Below are 23,825 nucleotides of genomic sequence, written 5' to 3'. Positions count from 1 at the left end.
AAAGGAACAGTAACACCAAAAAATGAAAGAGCTTTAAAGTAATAAAAATATAATACACTGTTGCCCTGCACTGGTAAAACTGGTGTGTTTGCTACAGTAACACTACTATAATTTATATAATAAGCTGCTGTGTAGCCCCGGGGGCAGCCATTCAAGCTGGGAAAAAGGAGAAAAGGCACAGGTTACATAGCAGATAACAGATAAGTTCTGTAGAATACAATGGTGTTTTATCTGTTATCTGCTATGTGCCTTTTCTCCTTTGAATGGCTGCCTCCATGGCTACACAGCAGGGTTTATATATAAACTATAGTAGACTTTCTGAAGTAAACACACAACTTTTACAAGTGCAGGGCAGCAGCACATTATATTTTAGTTACTTTTATACACTTTCATTTTTTGGTATTACTGTTCCTTTAAGAGGGGCCTGGATGAGTTCTTGATCAATCAGAATATCCAAGGCTATTGTGATACTAATATCTACAGTTAGTACTAGTGGTTGTATATATAGTGTATGTATGTGAGTGTATAGATTGGTAGGTGTGGGTTAAGTGTGCTGGATTTACTTGGATGGGTTGAACTTGATGGACACTGGTCTTTTTTCAACCCTATGTAACTATGTAACTATGAATAAAGATTCAGGAAACATATTGTGTAACGCTGTTTATTTAAAAGGTATTAACACATAACATTGAAATATGTTGTGTTCCTTTTGCCATTGAGTAGCTAACAGTGTGTTACACTTACAAACATAGCCATAATCATACTTTCCATCTGTAGCAATTCTTTCTAGTTGTAACATTCACCATATACTGGCTCATTCATTCATCCATTCCCGATTAGATGCATATTATTAACCGTACACTTGAAAATACATGAGAGAATTTGACAAATCCATTCACCCTAGCTTGACAAAAGTACCCATACTAGTGAAATCATAGGTGCATACATTCAGAAATAGTTAAAAGAAAATAAGAGCAGACAAGTGATCTCCTCGGTTACTGGAGGGCTCTGCAGAGGCTCCCTGCCAGCAGCTGGGGATTATACAGCCTAAACCAAGTCTTTATTGAGTTTTTTTTTTTTTTTTGAGTTTTTGCAGGCAACAGTGGTCATATAACTACGTTACAGTACATCGTTCAGTTCCGGAAATGCAGCTTGGAATTTGATATTTCTAAAATTGACACTACAAAGTACATTAAATACTGCATGGATTGGTCTCAGCTCTTTAGCAGGAACCAACAATCGGTTGCTCCTCACTGTTTCGCAAGCTCCTTTCTGGCAGTGCAACAGTTAGACATTTGCACTGAATTTGCAAAGCTACATGTGAAAACAAAACATGAATTTCATTATCGCATCCTATCAATTATAAAATATCATATATGCAGTAGCACATGAAGAAAAATCTTAAATGTTTGAGCTAAATAACAAGTTAATGCCCAGGTTTTGCTATTATATTATTCATCGTATCATTTCACTGCTCATGTATGCACTTTCACAGTTGTGCAGCTACACGTGCCGACATACCAGCAGGCTAGCACCCTGCGCCAAAGAGCATGCACTCTATTGTAGGAAGGTGGCCAAATAAGGGCCATAACTAAAATCACAGATGGGCTGAAGAAGAGTCTAATGGGCAGATTTATGATTTCTCTTGCCTTTCAAATAGAGCAATTAAAGGGACACGTGTTAAGGAACTCGCAGTGTTTCTGCCCCAAATGGGCTTTTGAACTTTGCATTTTTATTTCTTTAAGAAGCCCACTCAGAAAAACACCCAACTAACAAGATATTTTTGCCTGAAGCCCCACGTGAGTTCCCTTAACTCACAGAGTTTCTTTTATTATTACTGGAGCCCAAAGGCAAAATCATACATCTAGCCCTAAATGTTCTCAAGATTCCCTAGAGCCACTCAGGGATCACTACTTTTGATGTTGAGATTTTTGTACATAATAAGCCAAGAACAATCATATCACCAGCTACAAACAACTTGATTTTCTTGTGGACCGATACAGTACTTTGTAGTGATAGTCTGATACATGCAAATATAGTAATTTTGCTTTCAGCTATCAATACTTGCTTGTATGGCAGATTTTACCAGATATAATAACAGAAAAACTGTCACAAAAATGAACATTTTAAAGTGAAAAGCACTAAGCTCCAGTCCAACGTTTTGCTGCTTCCGCAGAGTTTCTTTTTTTATATTTTACAAATATTTTTGGTAAAATATCTGGAGCCCTTGGGATTTCCAACACACACAACTGAATATGTAGAACACCAACATTACAACACAAGCAACATTGTGCAGCAAATATCACATTTATACAGCTCACAAGGGCCGGTGGTAGAAACAAGAATGAAGCGTGCTGTAGGCAATTGGGGGTTCTGGGTGGCAACAGCGAAACTGGTATAACTCTACAATCTTATTCTAAGGGGTCTCTTGATCAGAGTCTGAGAACACTCCAGCTGGACAGGTGCCGCAGGAAATGGGAGAGCTTTTATCCAACTCTCAATGACGCTCTTCACTCTTGAACCAGCTTCTCAAGATACATGATAGACAAAATGTTAGCACCATTCTCAGTAATATCAGGTATGTGACACTTAGAACAGTATGCACACAGCTAGAACCACAAAAGGTTAGAAAAACATGGTAGAAAACAAGATCACAAACTATTACATCTGAACAACCTTAGGACTTGTGTTTCTGGTGGAAGGCCCTTAATCAATGCAGGAGAATCAGGTACAAATGGACACGAACGCTTCAGGGTAGGCCTGTATACACTAAACCCTATGGTTTCCTGGAGTAAAAATCTCCACTAATGGGAAATCAAGCCTCTCAGCTTTGTCTGCAGAAAAGTCTGGAATTACATTCAGCTCCATTATAATTGGTGTCCTTCCTGGACTAATGTATTTATGAAGAAGTACAGTCAACTGCATTCTGTATTGGCTGCAGAAAAATAACCAGTAAATATCATTAGCAAGTTGCAGTCTGTCACTAATTTGTCATTAGTATTTCACTCAAGCCATTTGTGTCTGTTTGTACTGATATTGCTGGATTTCTTAAGGTTCCCTGGACTGTTTATTTGCTTATTATCACAGAATTTTAAAAATAAACGGAAATTGGTAGGATTGTTGTGTGAAGGTTTAAAATGTTACATTTATAAATTGTAGAAAAAATTCTCTATGAACACTGTGAACAGAGGAGCCAAATAAATGTCATCTAGGAATACAGCCGTCACATGAGAACTAATTACATGAAAACAAACAGAAGTTAATTTGAAGTGAAAACTCAAACATGCCCCAGTCAGTTGTCTGTAATGGAATACTTTAGATTCAACATCAAAGCAGCATTTATGTTCTATTACACTTTACAATAAGCACACAAAGATAAGTGCCACAATGAATAACGGCTTAAAAGTAAAGTAAAAAAAAAAGCAAAAAAAGCAGGGTTAACTACAAATATCATGAAACTAAAGAGAATCATTACTGTACATTGCAAAAATGCTCAGAAGAGCACTCCGGGCAATTTTATATACTTTTTTTAACTTTACTCCATCTTTAAAACACTGCCCCCCTAACCTCCCCAGTGCACTGATGCCAAACTGCTGACATTAACATTACATGTATGTAACCCAGGGCTGCCAGCATCTACTGACTTACAATGCCCATTCCATCCCTGTGAAGTCTATAGTTCTATGGACACTATTAACTCATCCAAGAAGAAACAGCATCTACCTAACAGCCAGTTCACAGCAAGGTTATTTGCACAAATCCACCCAAAGTAGGAATATTCCTACTTAACACAAAGTAACAGGGAGAATTATGCTTTATCCAGATCTATGTAAAGAAGTGGCAAAAGCCTGCAAAAAAAATTTCAACAACAAAGACTTTAAAGGGAAAGTGTCATAGATATAAACAGTTTTCTTTTTTTTTTTTCTTGGATTTTTATATAAATGACATATTAGTATGCTTCCTTAACCAAACTCCTGCAGATAACTCAGCCATGTTGTGTGTCAGTAGTGCACTGCATATTGCTGCCTTGTGCTGCAATCAACCAATTAGAGCAGTGAAATCTGTCAGTGACTCACAGCATGAGAGTTGCAGCTGGGAAAATAAAGATAGGCTGTGGAATGCATAAATAAGTGCTTAAATATAGTAACAGCTGTAAGAAAAAATAATAATGCCTACTATTCAAACAGAGTTATTAAACATCCACTGCAGCTTATCGGATTGAATAAGAATAGCAACAGTTATGTTTTAAAACCATATGAGGAAAATTACCCATTTTTTTCATGTTTAGCATGGGACAGTAGAATTGTGTATGGCGTGTTTGTGCATTGTAAGACAACATTAAAACACATGTCACAAAGCATGCCTATAGGCAAGAGACCATGGGAACAGTCACCAGACATGAAAGAATACACAGAAGTGGTACAGTCACCATAACCGATCTGTTTTTTTTCTTTCTACTTCTCAGGATAAAACAGAAAGCAAGAGTCCTAATAGTCCAAACTGAAACTCCAGTTTCAGGAATATTTGGCTTTTCTGCAGAATATTCCAAAGCCAATAAAAAGCCATGAATTTAGCTTTGAAAACAATACAATGAAGGATCTGGATATTTGCTTGGAATCATTATTGCTGTTATCTTCTCCGCTGCCACTATTTTGACCCTACAGGTGCAACTATGTAGGTTGCATACTGATGCGTTGCACTTCCCAGTGGTATCCGGAGACCTCAGTGTAATAAAATGCTGCAGCATGAACAGTTTTTAACATTTAAAAAAATAAAGTTAGTAAATGTATCAATAGATCTGGATCGTTTGTACACTTTATAAACCTTGGATTTCTTCAAGCCAAGCTTTGTGTAGCAACTTCCCTCACAGGTTAAAATAGTGTGAGGAAGCCAATATATATATATTTATCTGTTAAACTATGTATATTTACATTTTCAGGACACACTGGTAAAAGATGATATATTTATAATTTTATGTACATAAATATATTTAGAAAAAGAATTACTCACAGGTGCCAGGTATCTGCGGCAGAAGAGTATACAGATTCAGTAGAGGCACATATGATCATAATCTGGTAAAGCATTCAGAAATATGATAGAGTTTCACAACAAAACTATATATTACTCTGAGAAGTCAAATAGAAGATTAAGAGAGTTTGTATAAAAACCCTGCAGTACAGTACATCGTATTCACTCTCTACTGGCGGCGCTAACAGCAGTTCTACTGCTAGCGGCTTGTTTTTTTTTGGTGCAAGAACAAATTCATACCTTTATTCCATTACCGTTTTCACATCATAAAGTTCCTATTAAAACCACTAGCACAGTTCTTCAGTGGTGTGAAAATATTTTCTTGAAACCTGTGGGATGTTACAATCCTATATAATTGAAAAGGGAGGTGGTGGGTAATGAATGGCATTTTGCCATGTGGGCAACCATAAATGAATGCAGTCAGTGTGAGGACTAGAAGGGAAAACACCTTTCATTGGCATTGCCAGACCGGTTGTGGACACCTGTTACACAAGCTCAGTGTGCTTTTAAATAAAACACCAAAAGTGTTTGTCACTTGAAAGGGTGCCTTACCTCCACCTGTTTTTGGCCTAAATCTAACAATATTCTATCACATCACATAAAGAGATGGTGAAACAATCATTAAGAGGCCTACGGGTGAATTTTAAAGGCCAGAAGTTCTTCAGAGTGCATGTTATTGAGAGAGCGCAGATCAGGTAACTTCAGGAGGAGCTTGGTAAAGGTAGAAGCTTCATTCTGGTGGTTCCTCATGATTAAAGTCCTTAGTGCACGGAGCAACGTTTCCTGTAGTGCTTCAACCGAATTTACATTTTCAATACCAGATCGATCTAAAGTAAAGAGCAAAATGTAGAGTTTAAATCTCTGGCAGCAGAAACAATGTTTTCTGTTTTAGTCACCTTTATCAGTTTACTAGTTAACATTTTCCCATACAGCTATTTATTAGATTAGAATCTAAAATGATATTTCATTAAGTGCCAGTCCACCTTAAAACAAAATACATCATATTCAAATCGAACAGATGATCCTTTTCAACATGTGTGATTTTTAACCCCATCACCGCATCCCACTGTTTCTGTCTTTGGCTATTTAAAGAAAAGTCGGCAACCCAAATGAAGGCAGCTGAAGAGGTAGAGCTCTGAAAACCTTAGTTTAACAACATTGCCTAAATGTGTCCATTTGATATCACTAAAGTGTGTTTGTGCCTCTATAAACTGTTTTGCAAGCTGACAAGAATGTTAAATAACTTCTTCCATAACTATAATTTGTTCTATGAATTTCAAATGTAACTAATGGAGGATTTTTATAGTATAAACTGCACAAGCACAAGCACATACAAATACTGTGAGTTACATAACATACAGTAAAATTAAAATACAATATTTGAAATATGGTATTTGTAAATCCCTACATGCTCTGCTTTATCTTCTATATTTCATTCACACATATTATTCTGGTAAAAGACCATGCTGCTTAAGGTGGACCACCATGGGGCCTGTATGTAGATTTTTTAATATGATGTTTTGAATAAACAATCCTCTTCTTACCGTCTTCTTTCTATAAATCCTGGGGCTAACATATGCGCAGAAGAGTGAAAAAGCCGGCTTTTTTGTTAAAGTTCAGCTTTTCACTCCACTGCAAATGCACGTTCACTTGTACCCTGGAACCAGTGCAGTTTTCTGATAAAAGGAGCACCGTTGCAGGGCATCAGGTAAATCAGGGCTGTCAGACTGGAGGTCCTTGGACTGGATGTGGCCCTCCAATATCTTCAATATGTGACATCATTTTCATTTAATCCTGCCCTCCAGCATGCGGTGTGAAAGATAACTGGCCCACAACATATAATAAGCTGGACAGAACTTAGGTAAGTGATTACAATCACTGAAGATTACCTAACATTTGGCACCGCCCCCCCAGTGATTGAACCGTTCCTCCTCCATTAAGTTTGTTGTCATTTAACAACAGTTACCTACACATGTGTAAGATGCCAACACCTTCTAAGATGTCTAAGGGAACTCATTATTGCCACCCATACAGAAATTAAATGTTTTTTGTTCATTAACCCGTTATTGGGATGGCCATCTCCCATCCAGTCCATTTTAAGAAATTTTTAAAATGATTTTCCCTTTCTCTGTAGTAATAATGGAGCAGCTGTTTATTTTGATTCTTCTGTCCTGTCTCTGGATGTGAATACGTAACCCCACAGCATCTGCACTGATAGGTAGAGCTGTCTTAGTGAAACAGAGCCTTTTACTTGACTGTAACTAAGCTCTATGCTAATGGCTAAACAATTCTCTTTGCCTTATTTAATCATTTTAATGACATTTTAGTAGACTTTAGGTACGATGATCCAAACTAGAATAACTCCCATTAGCTGGAAAACCCCAGCACTCAAGCATTTGGGATAATAGATCCAATACCTGTACATAGATGAAGAACTTAAAATTTGATAAAATGTGGGGTCAGTGGTGATGGGAACTGAAAGACCTTAACGTCTAATTTATATTAAGTGTACCTTGTTGTCACAATTGTAAATAGTAACATCATATATCAAGAAACCTTGTTATTGGAGAAAAATCTATATGAATATATAGGAGGAAAGTACTGATTAGGCAGTTTCATTGTAATCTATTTGTGATCTAATTTTTGACCTTTTAAGAAGCAGCTTTATTTTCTCTTTGTCTTGTTTAACTCAAGAAATAAAGTGAGTGAGTAAACAGGAGTATAAACCAGATACTGTAGTAAAACCTTATGGAGAATAAATGCTCTTACAAGCAGCATATTGCCATAAAGGTTGAGCTTTCTGAAAGCATCAACCTCTTTTCTTCATTGTTCTTTTCTGCTGTGCCTTCTTCCTTTTTCCTGAATGGCAGCCAAAGCTGGACTAAATTGCTGAAAATAACATTTCTGAGCACCGGACATTTGAATGCAGCACCCCTTCTTGACAGAAAGGAAGCATGCAGACAATTTTGTTTGGCTGCTTTTGTCTGTGATATTGCAGTGCACAGAGTATGCAACACCCAAGTTTTGCCAGGACTTTGCAAAAGGTTGATATCCCCTTTACAATGTTTCAGTTTAAAGATCACAAAGTCTGCTGTTGATACTAAAGTAAATATGCAACCACTTTTAAGTACCTTACTTGGTCATACAATGAAACATATGCTTAGTTAGCTTCTACTGACATGTCAGGAGAAGCCTAAAAATTGGGCTAAAATATTCCTGCTCGTAGGTGACTTAAAGAAACAGTAACATCAAAAAATGAAAATGTTATAAAGTACTTGCAACATAATGTACTGCTGCTCTGCACAGGTAAACTTGTTGCTTCAGAAACACAGGCCAATAATCTGCCCCTACACTTAAAAAATCTTCTTGCATATGCTAACAAATTTCACTTAGTGTGGCTGCACCCAGGCCCATGCAAAGGCTCCAGGTGCAGCCACAACTAGCAGATTTTTCAAGCGTAGGGCATGCGGCACTAACCTTAACCTTAGGTAATGTGGCCATAAATTGTATGTAAGTATGAGTAATTTTATCTTAAAGATAAGAAATCACTTCCATTTGGTGCCCTAAAAGAACAATTATAAAAATGAAACAATGAACAAACATCTTCAGCAAATGTTTTTTCAATCAATGTTTTAAAAAGACACATTTTGGTAGAACACAGATATTAACTGACTTATCTTACCAGCAGACACCAGGACAACTGCTGTGAACAAACTCATTTCCTCCTCACTAAGTTGCAGAGCACTGAGTTTCTCGCTAAATTCAAAGACAGAGTTCAGGAGATCCCCAGCTCCCATTAAGCGTAACTCATCGACACTGTACTTCTTCCCACTAAGAAAGGTGACAGTACGCTCCTTTGCGTCAAACAATGACGCAAATCGTACCATCAGTACCTGGTAAAAAAAAAAAATAGAAGATAACATATATTTTTCAAGTAAGAGTAATAAAAACAAAATGTTTGATTACTGTTAAAGAAAATATATGAAGTTATGCAGCAGACCTTAAGGGGTGATTTATCAATTGTCAAGTTTGTTTATTTTCTTGATCCGAGTTCCTTTTTGCTTGAATTCGAGTTATGATTCGAAAATTAGACTGCCGGGTATTTATGAAGTGCAAAAAACCCAAAAACTCTAATGTAAAATTTCACCATCTAAAAGTCAATGGGAGTTGTCATAAGCAAAGTTAAGCCATATTCTCAAAATCACATTTTTATCGTTTTTAGAGCTAGTAAACTCAAAAAATTCAACATATTTGAGTTTATTATTCGAACAAGCTTTCCTTATTAATAAATAATTGACTTTTGCATATGCAAGTCAATTCAATTGAGAAAAACAAACTTGAATTCACAAACTCAAAAACTGATAAATTAGCCCATAAAAGTAAGTGGCTGGAGTCAGGAGGTCAGAACTGCCATCAGAAACCACAGCCATCACTTAAAAAACAAATGTGAATTTTGGTAATAAGAAATAACACGCTAAGGGGTTGATTTATTCATTTTTGCATTATGCTGAAAAAAGTCAAATATGCACTTTTTGCCAGTGATTTATTAAACCTGCATGCACCCTGGGTTTGATCATTACAAGATTATTTTGTTTGCAATTTTATTTAAAAAAACTTGCTTTGATTTATACAAATTGCAGCAAAACACAAAAAGAAATAAATTATTCCCTAAGGAAAAGAAGACCTGATTAATTCTTTTGGTAGCAAATGTATCTATCAAGCTTCAACTGGTTTTAGTTTACTACACTCAGTTGCTTTTTTACCTGAAGAGCACTCAGTTTTCAAACTACACCAGAAGAGCGTTTGTGAAGATTCTTATTTATCCAGGTCATGGTATATCTGTAGTAATAAGTCAAACAAACTGGACTTTGTTTCTTAAAGACATTTCTAGTCATCCAACTGGCTTTACCAATTCAGAATTGAGTAAGCCAGTTGGATGACTGGTGAAATGTCTTCAACCTGTTAAATGCGTAAATAAATACAAATGCGGCCCATTGGTGCACCACCCATGATGACTCATCTTCAGATCATAAAGTAAAATTTTCTTCTTCAGATGAGTCCAAAAACATATACACAGATTTATAAGCTTGTAATTGTATTAACACTACTTCATTTCAACAGGCTCTCCTCTCATATATGAAATGATCTGCTAACATAATTATGTGAAAGCAAGGAAAATATCACAAATACTTAGCAACGAGGTCTCATGAACTGACATGGCATATTTTTCATGGCATTATCTTTACAAAATGGCGCCTTTTTTTTTTTTTTTTTTAAAGGCCAGTACTGTTTGTGCAATTATGTAATTTATTTGGATACAGAGAAAACAAAAAGGACTCTATCTGAATTTATTAGAAGCAGTTTAACAGTTGAATTGCTTCCCACCTCAAATGTTCCAGCCTTCAGCAAGTTGACCTGGTCATGCTGTGATAGGTCTTTAAATCCTGGAATGCCCTTTGCAAAATCAACCACCTCTTTTACTGCAGGAGTGAAACTCATGGAAAACTCCTCCCAGATCTGGGTTCCTGATTTATTGGGGTCCATAAACGGAGTCATACTCATTGGGCATACCTGTCAATTAACAGTAACACTTGGTAAGGAGCTGTATTTAGTCAGCAATATTAAAAAAGTAAGCCAATATCATAACCCCTTGCTCATACTATATACTTACAAACATATGAGTAAAAACATGTTGCCCAGTAAATAAAAATACAATATTTATATACAGCCTGTTTTATGTGATATATTTTAGAGACCCCTGAAATGTTTTTACAGTTAGTAACAGACAATTTTATAACCCGGAACAATCTGGGCCGCAATAATAAGCAAGTGTAAAGGGAATGATGCAAGAAAAAGACAAAGATGCAAGGTAAAGAGAAAAATGTAATCCTTGGGCACAAAATAACATTTTTTTCCTAGACTGCTTTTCCAAGAATTCAAGCATTTTATAAGTCTGAGGGTCTAAACTAAATATGGTACCTTCTCTTTACAAAGTTTGAATGTGAGCAGGACAACTCAGACAAACTTCTTTCAATATTCAGAGCTAAGGAACATGGAAAGTCAGATTGATCTAATTACTAACCACGGCGATACCATACCTTAGTACCTAAGCAGTACAGTACTGCTCCATGACCCACTGTACCAGTCCAGGACCAGTGCATGTGCAGTAAATAAAATGTTTAATGCAAGAGATCCCTGGGAAAATGAATTTTGAGGCACATTTCTGCAGTGGTGAGTACTCCAGGCTGGACATGACATACACCTGTATCACTGGACATAGTTCTAATATGTGACTTTGATTAAAGGGGTGGTTCATTGTTCAAATGCTTTTTTCAGTTCAGTTGTTTTAAGATAATACAACAGATATAAAGACTTTTTCAGTAAATTTCTTAAAGTTTAATTTTCACCTTCTCATGTGAATTTGGGTCATCACTCTGGAAACTGATCTTATTCGATACATTGGGCCAGATTTCATTTCATCCAAATATTGTACTTAATGGCTTTCACATGAAAACTTATGGGTGAGATTCAATTTGATGATAAAGTGAAAAGTCCTATCATACTTGCCATGATTTTCTTTTCCTGGACTGGAACATGCCAGTGGGCACTAACGAGTTAACCCGCTCATCGTGTGAAAGACAGGAAATGACATCCAAACGAATAAAAACCTCCCTTCCCCTGCACCATTTTCTTATTTTTGACTGGGCCGGGAGGTCTTGTCTGCTGCCAAGTTTCAGTCCAGGAAAAAAAAAATCACAGGTAGTTTTCCCCTTTCGTGGTCCTTCACATGGCAGTGGGCACTAACAGGACCTTATTAAGCAGTAAAGGACACCACATGGTAGTGCTAATGCAACACCTTTCTATAATATATATGATACCTTTGAACTCCGCTGTACAACTCAGCAGATTTATGGCAGGTCAGCACACAGGTAAAAGTTTGAATAGAACAGATGTTAAGGGGAGGGCGCTTGAAGGGAGGTCTGTGTATGGGCTAGTGCTTAGTTCTCCTATATGACCTCCACTAACTTGGGCTCAGAAGGCCCAATGAGCCACAACAGTGGCTGATCCTTAAGATTAGCTGGGACTTGCTCTGCACTTGCCTTGTATGCTTCTGAGATACAAGGTTTGATCCACATAGCCACAGTAGATGTAGATGCTCGATTTCCAACTTTTGGTCCTGAAGGAATAATCAGGATATACTGGTCTTTCTTTATATATGCAATTCTCTAGACATAAAACTTCAGGCACCAGACTATATCCAGCTTATGCCACAAAACTTTTCTTTCTGGCAAGACAATATCCTGAATCATATGGAACTCAGACACAGCCTTGGTAAGAAAATTGTCTTGATTTTTTAAAATTACACGATTGTCCTTAAGGATTAGAACACTGTCTGATGCTAGAAGCACTTGAATTTCCCCTACTCTTCTAGCTGAAGTGATTGCTAGCAGGAAAGTCAATTTCCTAGTATCCAGTTTCAGAAGAGCAGACATTTCTTATATTTGGCCATTCTGAGAATAACCCCTGAGTTTCTTTCAAGGTAGCTGTTATAACTGATAAAATAATTGCTAGCACTGTACAACTGAGCTACCAGACTGAAACACCATAGAGAGAAACAATAAGCTTTAAAAGAAAAAGAATAGAAACAACTGAAAAAGTCTTTATATCTGCAATAGCTCTAAAAACATGAACTGAAAAAACAAATAGAATAAAATCTGTTCTAGGAAAACAATAATAAGTAAAAATAAGCACTGATAAAAATATAATCTACTACAAAAGTAAATAACTTTTACCAGATGCATCCTCCTTCCTCTGTTGCAAAGGTTCACGCTATTGACATGGGAGACATCAAGCATTTTTTCACTGATGCACCCCCAACCACTGGAAATGTTTTGCCCATTGGAAAAGCAATTGACAGGCCCATTTGGGTAGTGCATAAAGTTCCTGTCATTATCGGCCTCATTTAAATACTGTTTGCTTTTATTAACGGGACAATGAGCAGCAATGATCCCGTTTCTCATGTGGTCATTGTTACGATGTGTAACATTAGAATGTATTTCCTCCTGCTGTCGCCCTGCTTCAGATGGAAATTCCACAGGCACCTGGTTATACATAAATGTCTCCCTATGAGCCCCTGTCACTGTGCCAATGACATCTTCTTTGCTAATGTCCATTGACATGACTGGCGGAGGATGAGGAAGAGAAGGAGGTAAAGGAGGAGTAAGTGCTTTGTTTTCTGAATAATGTTGAGTTTTGGATGCCATTTTCTCTAATGCAGTATGTGGTAGCTGTAGTGATGAAGGTGCTTGGTAGTCTGGCAGCGTTTCCTGAAGAGATGAGCCACTAAATTGGTTGCTCATCATAGTCTTCATGACGGTCTGCATCTCTATCAACATTCTTTGCTTTTCACGCTTTGGGATTCGGCCAAAGCGAACAGCTGTTGGTGTAAAACACATCTGTGAGATATATTATAGACAACACTAGTCTATCGAACTAAAGTGATTCTGCTGCTGGCAAAATAATTTCAAACCTTTAGCAAACATATAAAAACTCTAAATTTTTTAAGATGTATTAATCTTATGATTCAGAAGATATTGCATGTACACTGCATTCATCATTAGTGTAAAGAATGTACACAATGGTACAATATGAATGCAAATCATTGCATCACTCACGAGTGACAGAATGAACACTATATTTAACACATGCCTATGGGGCTGTTCTACCAATCTATGACAGATACTATTCAGTTCAGCCCTTCTTATATTGATGTTATATGGTCAGCGGTTGGCTGATAAACTGGACCATTGGAGGAACCCTCGCAACCTGTACCACAAATTGCCAACATTTCTGACAGAAATTTACCATCTCTTGACATCCCAACAGACAAACACTTTTTGAAGCGGCATTGCTGGCACCGGTTTCTGTTAATCCTGATGATGGAGCAGCTCTCATTCTTGAGGCACTTTTTATATTGAATATTTTGTTGAATACTTCTACGAAAGAAACCCTTAAAAGAAAGGAGCACATTTGTTGAAACAATAAAAAGCAACTTTCAATGAATCAAAATTATGCTGGCCTACATTACCCTTGTTGTGATCAGATTGTTAGGCCATCAGCCTGATATCACCCACCTCAAGCTTGGCATGGTTAAAAATTAACTTAGTATGCTTTTACTCTTGTTATTTTTAATTCTTGGAGTCCAGCAACATCTAGGGATCCAAGGTTAAAACAGTAGACAGTAACGCTGAACGCTACATTATAATTCTAAAATAATTCACCCTTTTTCTTTGAAGCTTTCAGGCTTAGAATCTGGACTGCTAGAAAAACAAAATGAAAAATAACAAAAATTGAAGACATAGGTGAATATTTTTTTGGATTGACAGCATTTTTATATCCAGGCCAAAAAGGTGGAAAATAGGAAGGTAAAAACACAAAACATTCACACAAAGTAAAAAATAAAGACCAAATGAATAGTTGCTTAGACTGGATATGTTGCTAAGACTGGGGTCTATCTATATCATAAGTTAATTGAAAATGTGAACTTCCACTTTAAAATAAGCACAAAAAGGAAGACCAAAGGTTCCCTAAAGGATATAAACTGGGTCCTTCAACTTAATCCCAAGGTTGCTGCTTCGCGTTATTTCCCCTTTTATTGTTTCATAGTAATTACTACTAGCCAACAAGGTTATATCAATGGAATATGGAACCTCATTCCAGAAACGAAGTCTGTAATTAAGGTTCAATACAACTACATTATTTTGTTTCTGACTGAGAAATATAGGTATTAGTTGACAGCGCTAAGTAAAGAATTGAACTGAATTACCTTACAGCCTTCACATGCATGCACCCCATAGTGGAAGCCAGATGCCACATCTCCACATACTTTGCACAGAAGGACCATACCACTGATTTCTGAAAGCAAAAAAGCAAAACATATGTTTATTACACTGATGCTGTCAGTTGATCTTTCATTACAAAGAATATCAGAAGAAGTTGGCAAATAAAAATTTCCTCATACTATTAGTAAATTGTGTCAAACTCCCGAGAATCCAGGAAAAATAAACATAATGGTTAAATGCTCATTACCTAGTGTTACTGGCCTTTTAGTACATTTACATTATTTGACACTAACCCTGACTTGGAACATAGTTAGTTTGTGCATGTTTTTGCTGATATTTATCCGGCACAGCATTATACTATAAGCATATAAATTCAAGCAATATGGAAATGATATACAGCCATCAATAGCAATTATTAATTTTTTTTTGCTGAAATGATTACAATTATTGTGATCCTCACAACAAAACTAGCAGCTCTTTCATGCTGTTTTACTAGAGCTTTTATTTATTTATCTTTTTAATAACTTTTACCAAGGAATCATTAGTATTTCTTATTTACACCACTCTGGCATGTCAACACAAAAATAAAATATAAAAAAAACACTAAAACACCTATAATGTAATTACTAAAATACCATTGTAGTAGTAGCTCTTTATCCAGGCTAAGTAATGAAAAGTAAAGCATGGTGGAGGAAAGGACAGTCATGCAAAAACAGCAAAGATGTTTTAGTCTAGTGCTACTTGTGATAAAATCGATGTATGATTATGAAGACTCTGGGAAGACTTCACAGTTTTGCATGCCCCTATATGCTTTGCTTTGCCACATGTTTCCAGGCAACAAGCAATGTGGCAATGAGGTGCCTGTTAATGCACTTACAGCAAGGTGTGTGCAACTTGGATTGGTCTCTTGTGCCATTGGCCTTAAGCTTTCAGTGTGGTAACATGGCTTTAAGTGTGGGGGAATGAATACCAATGAATAGGATCTTAAGAAATGCACAACCTCCTTGGACTGTTACAAGAAGGATATCACTTCTTTATCTGCTTTAGGTTTGCAGTTAACATGCTTTCCTGGATTCCTTTGCAGGAGCACTAGAGAAGTTTTTATCTGACCAAATGTTGTTAGGCTGTCACTTCTAGTGCCTATGTTTGACAATGCATGGTTTAAATAACAGAGTGTCATCCAATAAAACAGAAACAATGAGACAGGTTTACATACTAGATGGACATGTTCCATGCCCTTTGGTCAAAACTGCTGCACTTGTATAGGTGGTCTTTATGCACAATGTGTCCACTTGCTGGTTTCTCTTGGAATCCCTGTGTCCGCAGGCCACACCTTCATTGGAAAGGGAGGTTTTTCTGTCACTGCCATTTCCACTGCTCCCACCACCACTACCCTCAGATGAAGAGCTACTTGGTGAAGAGGGCAGAGAGGAGGAAGACTGAAAGCTGCTGTTTGAGCTGTCACTGTGGCAGGAGGAAGGGCTGGAGGCTGAACTTGAGGAGCTGATGTAAGTAATGACGCTACCTGGAAATGAAATATCAGACAACGTTGGTAATGGTGAAGGCTTAATTTACACAAATGGCCTTCTACAGCTTAGAGAAGAATTAACCCCTAAAAATGAATATGGCTAGAAATCCATATTTTATATACTGAACTTACTGCACCAGCCTAAAAGTTCGGCATCTCTATAACAGCTATGATCCAGGTCTTCAAAGCTGTCATAGGTGCTCACCATCTTGGATTCTGTTAGAAGTGTCAGTGACACTGCACATGCTCGGTGTGCTCTGTGCAGCTGTTGAAAAGGTAAGCTTGGGGGCCGTCAAAAATTATTAAGCAGAAAATGTGGCTAGCCTGTCATTTAAGTTGATGATACAGGGCTGATTCTTGTCCTGGTTTCAGAGTTGTCATGTAGTAATTATCTGTGTTAATTACTAATCAGCCTTATATTATGACATATTAAATATATATACGGTATATTGTGCCTCATTCCCTAAGCTCAGTAATTGACAGCAGCACAGAACATGTGCAATGAATCAGCAGAAAACAATATCGGAGCTACTGGGGCAGAACAAAGACATCTATCATCTACCTATTACTATCTATCTTTTTATATTATAAAATGTCTATACCCATATTACAGAATCTGAATCTAGCCCATGTGGCCAGCTTTATATATGGCAACCCCGAAAAGGTTATTCTTTAAAAGGTAATATTTATTTTCTTTATACTCAGTTATTTACTCATGTAACACAAATGCATATTTCTTTAAACAGTTGCTAAATCTAATAAAATATCTCATATTTTGACAAATCTGAGAGTAGGACAGACGAGTTTGTAATTTCCTATTATAATCTCAGAATGATTTTGGTCGTCTCAACCTTTAGACTAGTATGTTGTTATTTAATCATGTTCTTTTTGTTTGAGCTCTTACAATAACACTAGTATATGGTTTCCTCTTTGGCTAACTTACTTGAGATTGGCTGTTATATAATTCCCCTCGCAAGCCCCCCCTCCCAAAAGCAAAAAACACATGGTTCATTAAGCATATCCCTGTGTCCCTTTCAAATAGGATCAAATGGGTGTCAACACGTGTTTTCTGCACAGCTGTAGCAATCTTACTGCTTTATATAAGTGTCTCAGCAAAAGAAATGCACTGTGAATTAACTTAACGTCAAGTGTGTCCTAGGTTCACAAACAAAAAGCTATCAGTACAAAAATAAAGAGCTTTGAAACCATAATGTTGCTGGTATTTACATAACTATCAGTTATCGGCAAGTTTTTCCACTTCCACTGTTCCATTTTAAGAGTATCTAGCCTACCCCTCCCCACAAAAGACATACAAATTTGTTCAGAGAGCTCTTCTGAGCACTTTTGTTATTCACATGAATTTTCTATTTTTTGTATTTTTTTCAAGTGCTAATATCATGCTTTGCTACAGTAGCTCAGCATTTAACAATCTAAAATTCTAAACAAGAATGGAGAGTGAACTGTGTAAGGTAGCCATTTACCCCTCTGGAGACCAGACACATGCTCTGTGTAAGATCCCAAAGCTGCTTTGGCAAAACATGACACTCCCATTACTTAAAACTGCTAATTAAAAAAATGGAAACGATCAGTGTAAATTGCAAAACAAATGCAAAGTGTTCAGAACTCTCAGCATCTTGTTGTTTTTAGTGATTTAATACACAAATAAAAGTCGGCTGATGTTTTCAACCCCAGAAACCTACAAACATTTAAAAACAACTGGTCATGGTGTACAGCAAGCTCCTAAGAAGAAGCCACTTGTCTACCAATATATTGAATAAAAAAGATTCTATTAAGGATATCAATACATTTTTGTGCCAAAAAGCTACTACACATGCCCCCACAAAGACTGAAATATATAGAAACTGGCCAACTTGTCAGGTACCCGGTCTGCCCAATCCTACTGTTTCATCTGATTCATACGAGTTTTACTGTTTCATCATTCATTTTTCACAGGGTTTTTCATGCAACTTCATGCAAAGTTTTTCATGCAACTTTTTTTCCAGGTTAAAACTCCGGAATGGTTGCCCTTTTTATAGGACACCACAGGGATCACCTGACAAAAGTTTGGGATGATGGGAGCTACAACATGGAGAAGGTCACTGATCCTGTAAAATAACAGGAAGAGCACCAAGGTGCACAAGAGCACATCTCAGAACATGGCCCTGTTGCAGTCAGCATCCTCTGTTGCTCGATAACTTGCACATCTGAATGACAAGACAAATAAAGGACTACTCCTATACAGAATTTTGTTCTTCTACCTACCCAAACAGTATATATATATATTGATCATACAAAAAAGTATTGGACTCTTGGGATTTGCACAACTTTTAACTGACTCCCAGGTACTCAATTTTGTTAAAGGAGTGCCCCTTATTGGACAAAAAAATGCAAAAAGGAAAGTAAACCAGACATCCTTTATTAAGGATAGTGGTTTCAAACTCTATAATACAGCGTAAAATTAATCTGAAAGTATTACTAATCAGAACTGTATTGTGAATGTTATATTGTATATACTGTATATTGTGCACCCCTCTTTAAGCTTAGGTAACTTACAGCAGCCCAGAGTATGCGCTGTGAATAAGCAGATAAGGAGATAGGGAGCAACAGGAGCCTCTGACTGCTACAGAGGTCCAAAACACAACAGTGTAATTTGCCTAAAGTAGTTGTTTGTTGAGCTTTAGTTCTCCTTTAATTAGTTTTCAGGCAAATTGTGACTTTGACAACATAGGAAGTGACTTAACCCAGCTATTTTGCTTTTAAGGTATCACCAAATACTTACATTAATTATTACAGAAACATTCCTACACATTCTGTGATAGTTAAAGGAGAAGGAAAAGCAAAGTCACTTGGGGGTGCCAAAATGTTAGGCACCCCCAAGTGATTTGAATCGCTTACATTTTACGCTGGGCTGGTGCCCCTGTACGGAGAGAACAGCACCAGCCCGGGGTACCTGCAGCCTTTCCTCCTTCGCCGCGCACGCATGCACATTAGAGTGAAAAGCCAAACTTTAACAGAGAAGTCGGCTTTTCACTCTACTGCGCATGCGCCTGACTCACAGTCAAGGATGAACGGAGCAGGAAGGAGGAAGCGCATCGCTCCAGGTACCCGGGGCTGGTGCGGTTTTCTCCTAACAGGGGCACCAGCCCGGGGTACGAGGTAAGCGATTCAAGTCACTTGGGGGTGCTTAACATTTTAGCACCCCCAAGTGACTTAGCCTTTCCTTCCCTTTTAAAGCTTTCGACTGGTGCCACATAATTTATCAACACCTTACTATCCCCTAAGAAAATGCATCTGTGAGTCTATTGTGCAACTAAAAGTACAGAGTCCCCAAAATGTATGATCAGAGCAACCATACATAATTTGCATACATAAAGTGCAGTTGCCAATAAAAACTAACTAGCAATTGGCTTTGAGCAGCTTACAGGTTAGAACAAGAAAGCAAAAATCTGTTTAGCTGTCATGGATAACTGCTCTGGTGTAATTAACACTTATGTTTATAAATCAGCCTAATTTTAAAAATGTTAAAGGCACACACAGGCAACTTGGGCAGGCAGAGTACTGCCTGTGTCTGCCTTATCCTGCCTGTGTGTGCCATACTCTCTCTGCCTATGTGTGCCATACTGTGTCTGCCCTATGCTGAATGTGTGTGCCATACTTTGTCTGCCCTATGCTGCCTGTGTGTGCCATACTCTGCCTGCCCTACCCTGCCTATTTGTGACATACTGTGTCTGCCCTACACTGCCTGTGTGTTCCATACTCTTCCTGCCCTATGCTGCCTGTGTGTCACACTGTGCCTGCCCTATGCTGCCTGTGTGTGGCATACTCTGCCTGCCCTATGCTGCCTGTGTTTCCATACTCTGCCTGCCCTACCCTGCCTATTTGTGACATACTGTGTCTGCCCTACACTGCCTGTGTGTTCCATACTCTTCCTGCCCTATGCTGCCTGTGTGTGTCACACTGTGCCTGCCCTATGCTGCCTGTGTGTGGCATACTCTGCCTGCCCTATGCTGCCTGTGTTTCCATACTCTGCCTGCCCTACCCTGCCTATTTGTGACATACTGTCTGCCCTACACTGCCTGTGTGTGCCATATTCTGCCTGTGTGTGCCATACTCTACCTGCCCTATGCTGCCTGTGTGCCATAGACACAGGCAGCATAGGGCAGGCAGTACATAATGACACAATGCTGGCACTGCTCCCACAGTCTGACTGAAGTGTGAACAATTATGGGGTTTACAGCCTGAATCTGAGGTGTGAACAATGCAGGGGGGCAGTTAATATCATTACTGATACCATTTAAAGCTTACACAAATGTAAGCAGTCAGAACAGACAGACAAGTGGGGGGCCACACAGAGGGGGGGCGGCACAGGCCGCCAGCTGGGCAGCCCTGCTGTATACAATCAAACTGCCAGGCTACATTACACTAAAAAAATCTTCCCAGCTATATTATACTCATCCAAACTGCCAGATTAGGTTTCACTGAACCAATCTGAACAAATAGGTCATATTCAACCAAACTTCCCATGTAGGCAAAGCAAAACTTATTTTTACACAAAATAAAGTCCACACTTCCTAGTATCGCCCAAAAACTATTTCTGTCAAACCAGCTACACTACTAGCCTACAAATCTATTTAAATGAAGCCTTCTGTAAATAACCTCTTGGTACAAATTACTCAGCCACTAGCGAAGTCTCACAGGCAAACATGAGGCTCCCCTATCTGACTCAGGCTACACTTCCAACCTACATTTCTCTCACACACGTGTGCCCCTCCTCCAACCCACATGTCTGTCTCCCCGGCACCTGGCCTGGGACAAGGCGACAGCCAATCAGCTAGCGCTTCCATTTCCTCAAACGCCGCAGGGGGCGGGGACTCTCACAACCCGTAGTCGCCGCTGATTGGCCAAGGAGTTAGAAGACTGGCAGCCACGTGTTGTGAGAAAGTAGGTCACAAAAACAGCGGCCCCTAAAGGGAGTGTCACGTGTGGCGCCGCTTGGAAGCCTCTGGCATTATGTAATCGCTACGTCACTCCGCCAGGCAGCCAATGAAATGCGCCCACAAGCAGAACGTAAACACCAGCTGCACATGGCTAGGCCGGCCAGTCCATGTGAGCCGCAGAGATGACAGCAGCGCTAGTACAGAAAGCCAAGAATACAGACAGCAGCCATTCCCTCCTCCCTGTAACCCACTTACAGCGCTACCGCCACACCTTACCCGGGTCACTAGGCTCAGAAATGAACCCGGTTATAACAGAGGCAACCCCAGTAATGCTCCTTGCTTTCACAATGTGCCCATTAAATCATATACAGCAAGTTTATTTCATTTTTAAGACCAATGCCACCTTCTCATAAATAGCAGATAGATACTACTATAGATAATAATAGTAGAGTAACATACAAACTGTAGCTCCACATACATAAATACATAAATGTTACCTCAGCTTACATATGAGAGAAAATACAATTTCATCCTTATTCACTGAGACTATAGAAGAATACACAGACCACAGTAGAGAGGTGTGTGCCCCAGTTAAGCCAGTACATGTACAAGATTGCAGATCCTTTAAATAAATGGTTACTACTCTGTATTGGCTTGGGGTACATGGTAACACTATAATAATGCTTTCGGTCAGATCCTTATAGTACATCATACAGTGTGTAACATATATATATATACATCTTACACTATTCAGCCCCACTTACCTGTGTTGTTCTCCATGCTGACCCTTGTTCTATTGATAGGATTTGGGGGGGAGTGCTGTAGGATAATGGAGCAGCGAGTGTTGCCAAGATGGGGCTCCTCACTCCCCCCTATTCCTCCTTCTCTTCCTCTCAGACTCAGCTTCTCATGCTGCCTTTAGATTCATATTGAGGAAGAAGATTGGGTGTCCTGGGCAGTCTCTCTCCCCCTGGCTCCTGGGTAGAAAGCAGTATAGCCCCTGGTGTCCATACACTCCAGAGCTCCCCGTTACACTGTATTGCATGTACAGCTTTAGTGCAGGCTGGCTGCTCACAGGACAGCTTTGCTACTGCTCCCCTTAGCCCAGCAGTTTCCGCCTCTCCCAGGTTCCTGTTTGTGCTGGAACTATTTTTGCTCTTCTCTGTGACAGCCTTCAGCAGGGGCGGCCCTGCCCACCAATTAGCATGGCTGCTTATTTCCCTGTGCCGTTAGCAACTCCGCCCACCAGAGCTGGCCGAGCACCCATATCTCCCATAGAGACACGCCCACCAGAGCTGGCCGAGCACCCATATCTCCCATAGAGACACGCCCACCAGAGCTGGCCGAGCACCCATATCTCCCATAGAGACACGCCCACCAGAGCTGGCCGAGCACCCATATCTCCCATAGAGACACGCCTACCAGAGCTGGCCGAGCACCCATATCTCCCATAGAGACACGCCCACCAGAGCTGGCCGAGCACCCATATCTCCCATAGAGACACGCCTACCAGAGCTGGCCGAGCACCCATATGCTCCCATAGAGACACGCCTACCAGAGCTGGCCGAGCACCCATATGCTCCCATAGAGACGGGTGCCTCCATAGGCGCGCTTGTTTTTCATAATTGTCTTAATAAACAGTGTTAGGTTCCAGTACAGGAAAAGGTTCGCCAGTTTTATTAGTTCCACTGTGCTCCTCCGATTTACCTCAGGGCAGATGCAAGTATATATAAGCATACCTCCCAACATTTGAAAAACAAAAAGAGGGACAAAAAGATTTGGCGTGCGCAGCGCGCAATTTTTGTTTGACCACGCCCACTTTTGTGACCACGCCCCAATTAACACACCCCATTTTTTTCTAAAAATACTACTTTTATATAGTTGAAATGGCAGGACCAGATGCAAATGTGCTATAACCTCATACTGTACTACTTAAGGAAAACAAAATAGCAACTCCTACATATAAATACAAATATAGAGAGAAGGCAGTCAGTTATGTATGTATGTATAACTTTATTTATAAAGCGCAACAAGGGTACGCAGCGCTGTACAATCTTACAATATACAGAATTACACACAGGGAGGACAAATGTTATAATAAATATAAGTGAGTTATAACTATCTACCAGTTTTGCCCCCCCACACAGGGGAGACAGTACCACCCATACACAGTGCCCCCCAGGCCCCCATAGACAGTACCCCTCATACACAGTGCCCCCATACACAGAGCCCCCCAAACACAGTGCCCCCCATACACAGAGCCCCCCCATACACAGTGCCCCCCATACACAGTGCCCCAAATACACAAAGCCCCCCAAACACAGAGCCCCCATACACAGTGCCCCCATACACAGAGCCCCCCCATACACAGAGCCCCCCATACACAGTGCCCCCAATACACAGAGCCCCCCCATACACAGTGCCCCCCCATACACAGAGCCCCCCAATACACAGAGCCCCCCATACACAGAGCCCCCATACACAGTGCCC

At 39.3% G+C, this 23,825-nt stretch overlaps 1 protein-coding gene across 2 annotated transcripts; it reads right to left on the bottom strand.

Moving 5' to 3' along the window:
* Window positions 1-645: 645 nt before the first annotated feature.
* nr1d2 (nuclear receptor subfamily 1 group D member 2) lies at window positions 646-22,463 on the bottom strand. Of its 2 annotated transcripts, none has more exons than XM_031903159.1 (8): window positions 21,144-21,384; window positions 16,087-16,395; window positions 14,855-14,943; window positions 13,894-14,038; window positions 12,822-13,465; window positions 10,414-10,599; window positions 8,711-8,921; window positions 646-5,855 (listed from the first exon to the last, which is right to left on the bottom strand). In XM_031903159.1, the coding sequence occupies exons 3-8, from the start codon at window positions 14,930-14,932 to the stop codon at window positions 5,659-5,661; spliced, it is 1,461 nt and encodes a 486-aa protein (XP_031759019.1). In that variant the 5' UTR covers window positions 14,933-14,943; window positions 16,087-16,395; window positions 21,144-21,384; the 3' UTR covers window positions 646-5,658.
* Window positions 22,464-23,825: the final 1,362 nt, after the last annotated feature.

Source organism: Xenopus tropicalis, chromosome 6 (genome assembly GCF_000004195.4).
Source record: "Xenopus tropicalis strain Nigerian chromosome 6, UCB_Xtro_10.0, whole genome shotgun sequence".
Lineage (NCBI taxonomy): Eukaryota > Metazoa > Chordata > Amphibia > Anura > Pipidae > Xenopus > Xenopus tropicalis.
Note: the sequence above shows the minus strand (reverse complement) of the source record. Positions and strands in the feature narration are given on the sequence as shown.

What these genes read in the sequence shown, in the direction of transcription:
- nr1d2 (XM_031903159.1), bottom strand. Translation starts at nt 14,932, where the DNA reads ATGGTCCTTCTGTGCAAAGTATGTGGAGATGTGGCATCTGGCTTCCAC. An exon ending in ATGCATGTGAAGGCTGTAAG is followed by an intron (nt 14,039 to 14,854) that starts GTAATTCAGTTC and finishes CTTTCTTTTAAG; the next exon opens with GGTTTCTTTCGTAGAAGTAT. An exon ending in AGTTGTCCTGGTGTCTGCTG is followed by an intron (nt 5,856 to 8,710) that starts GTAAGATAAGTC and finishes TCTTTACTTTAG; the next exon opens with ATCGATCTGGTATTGAAAAT.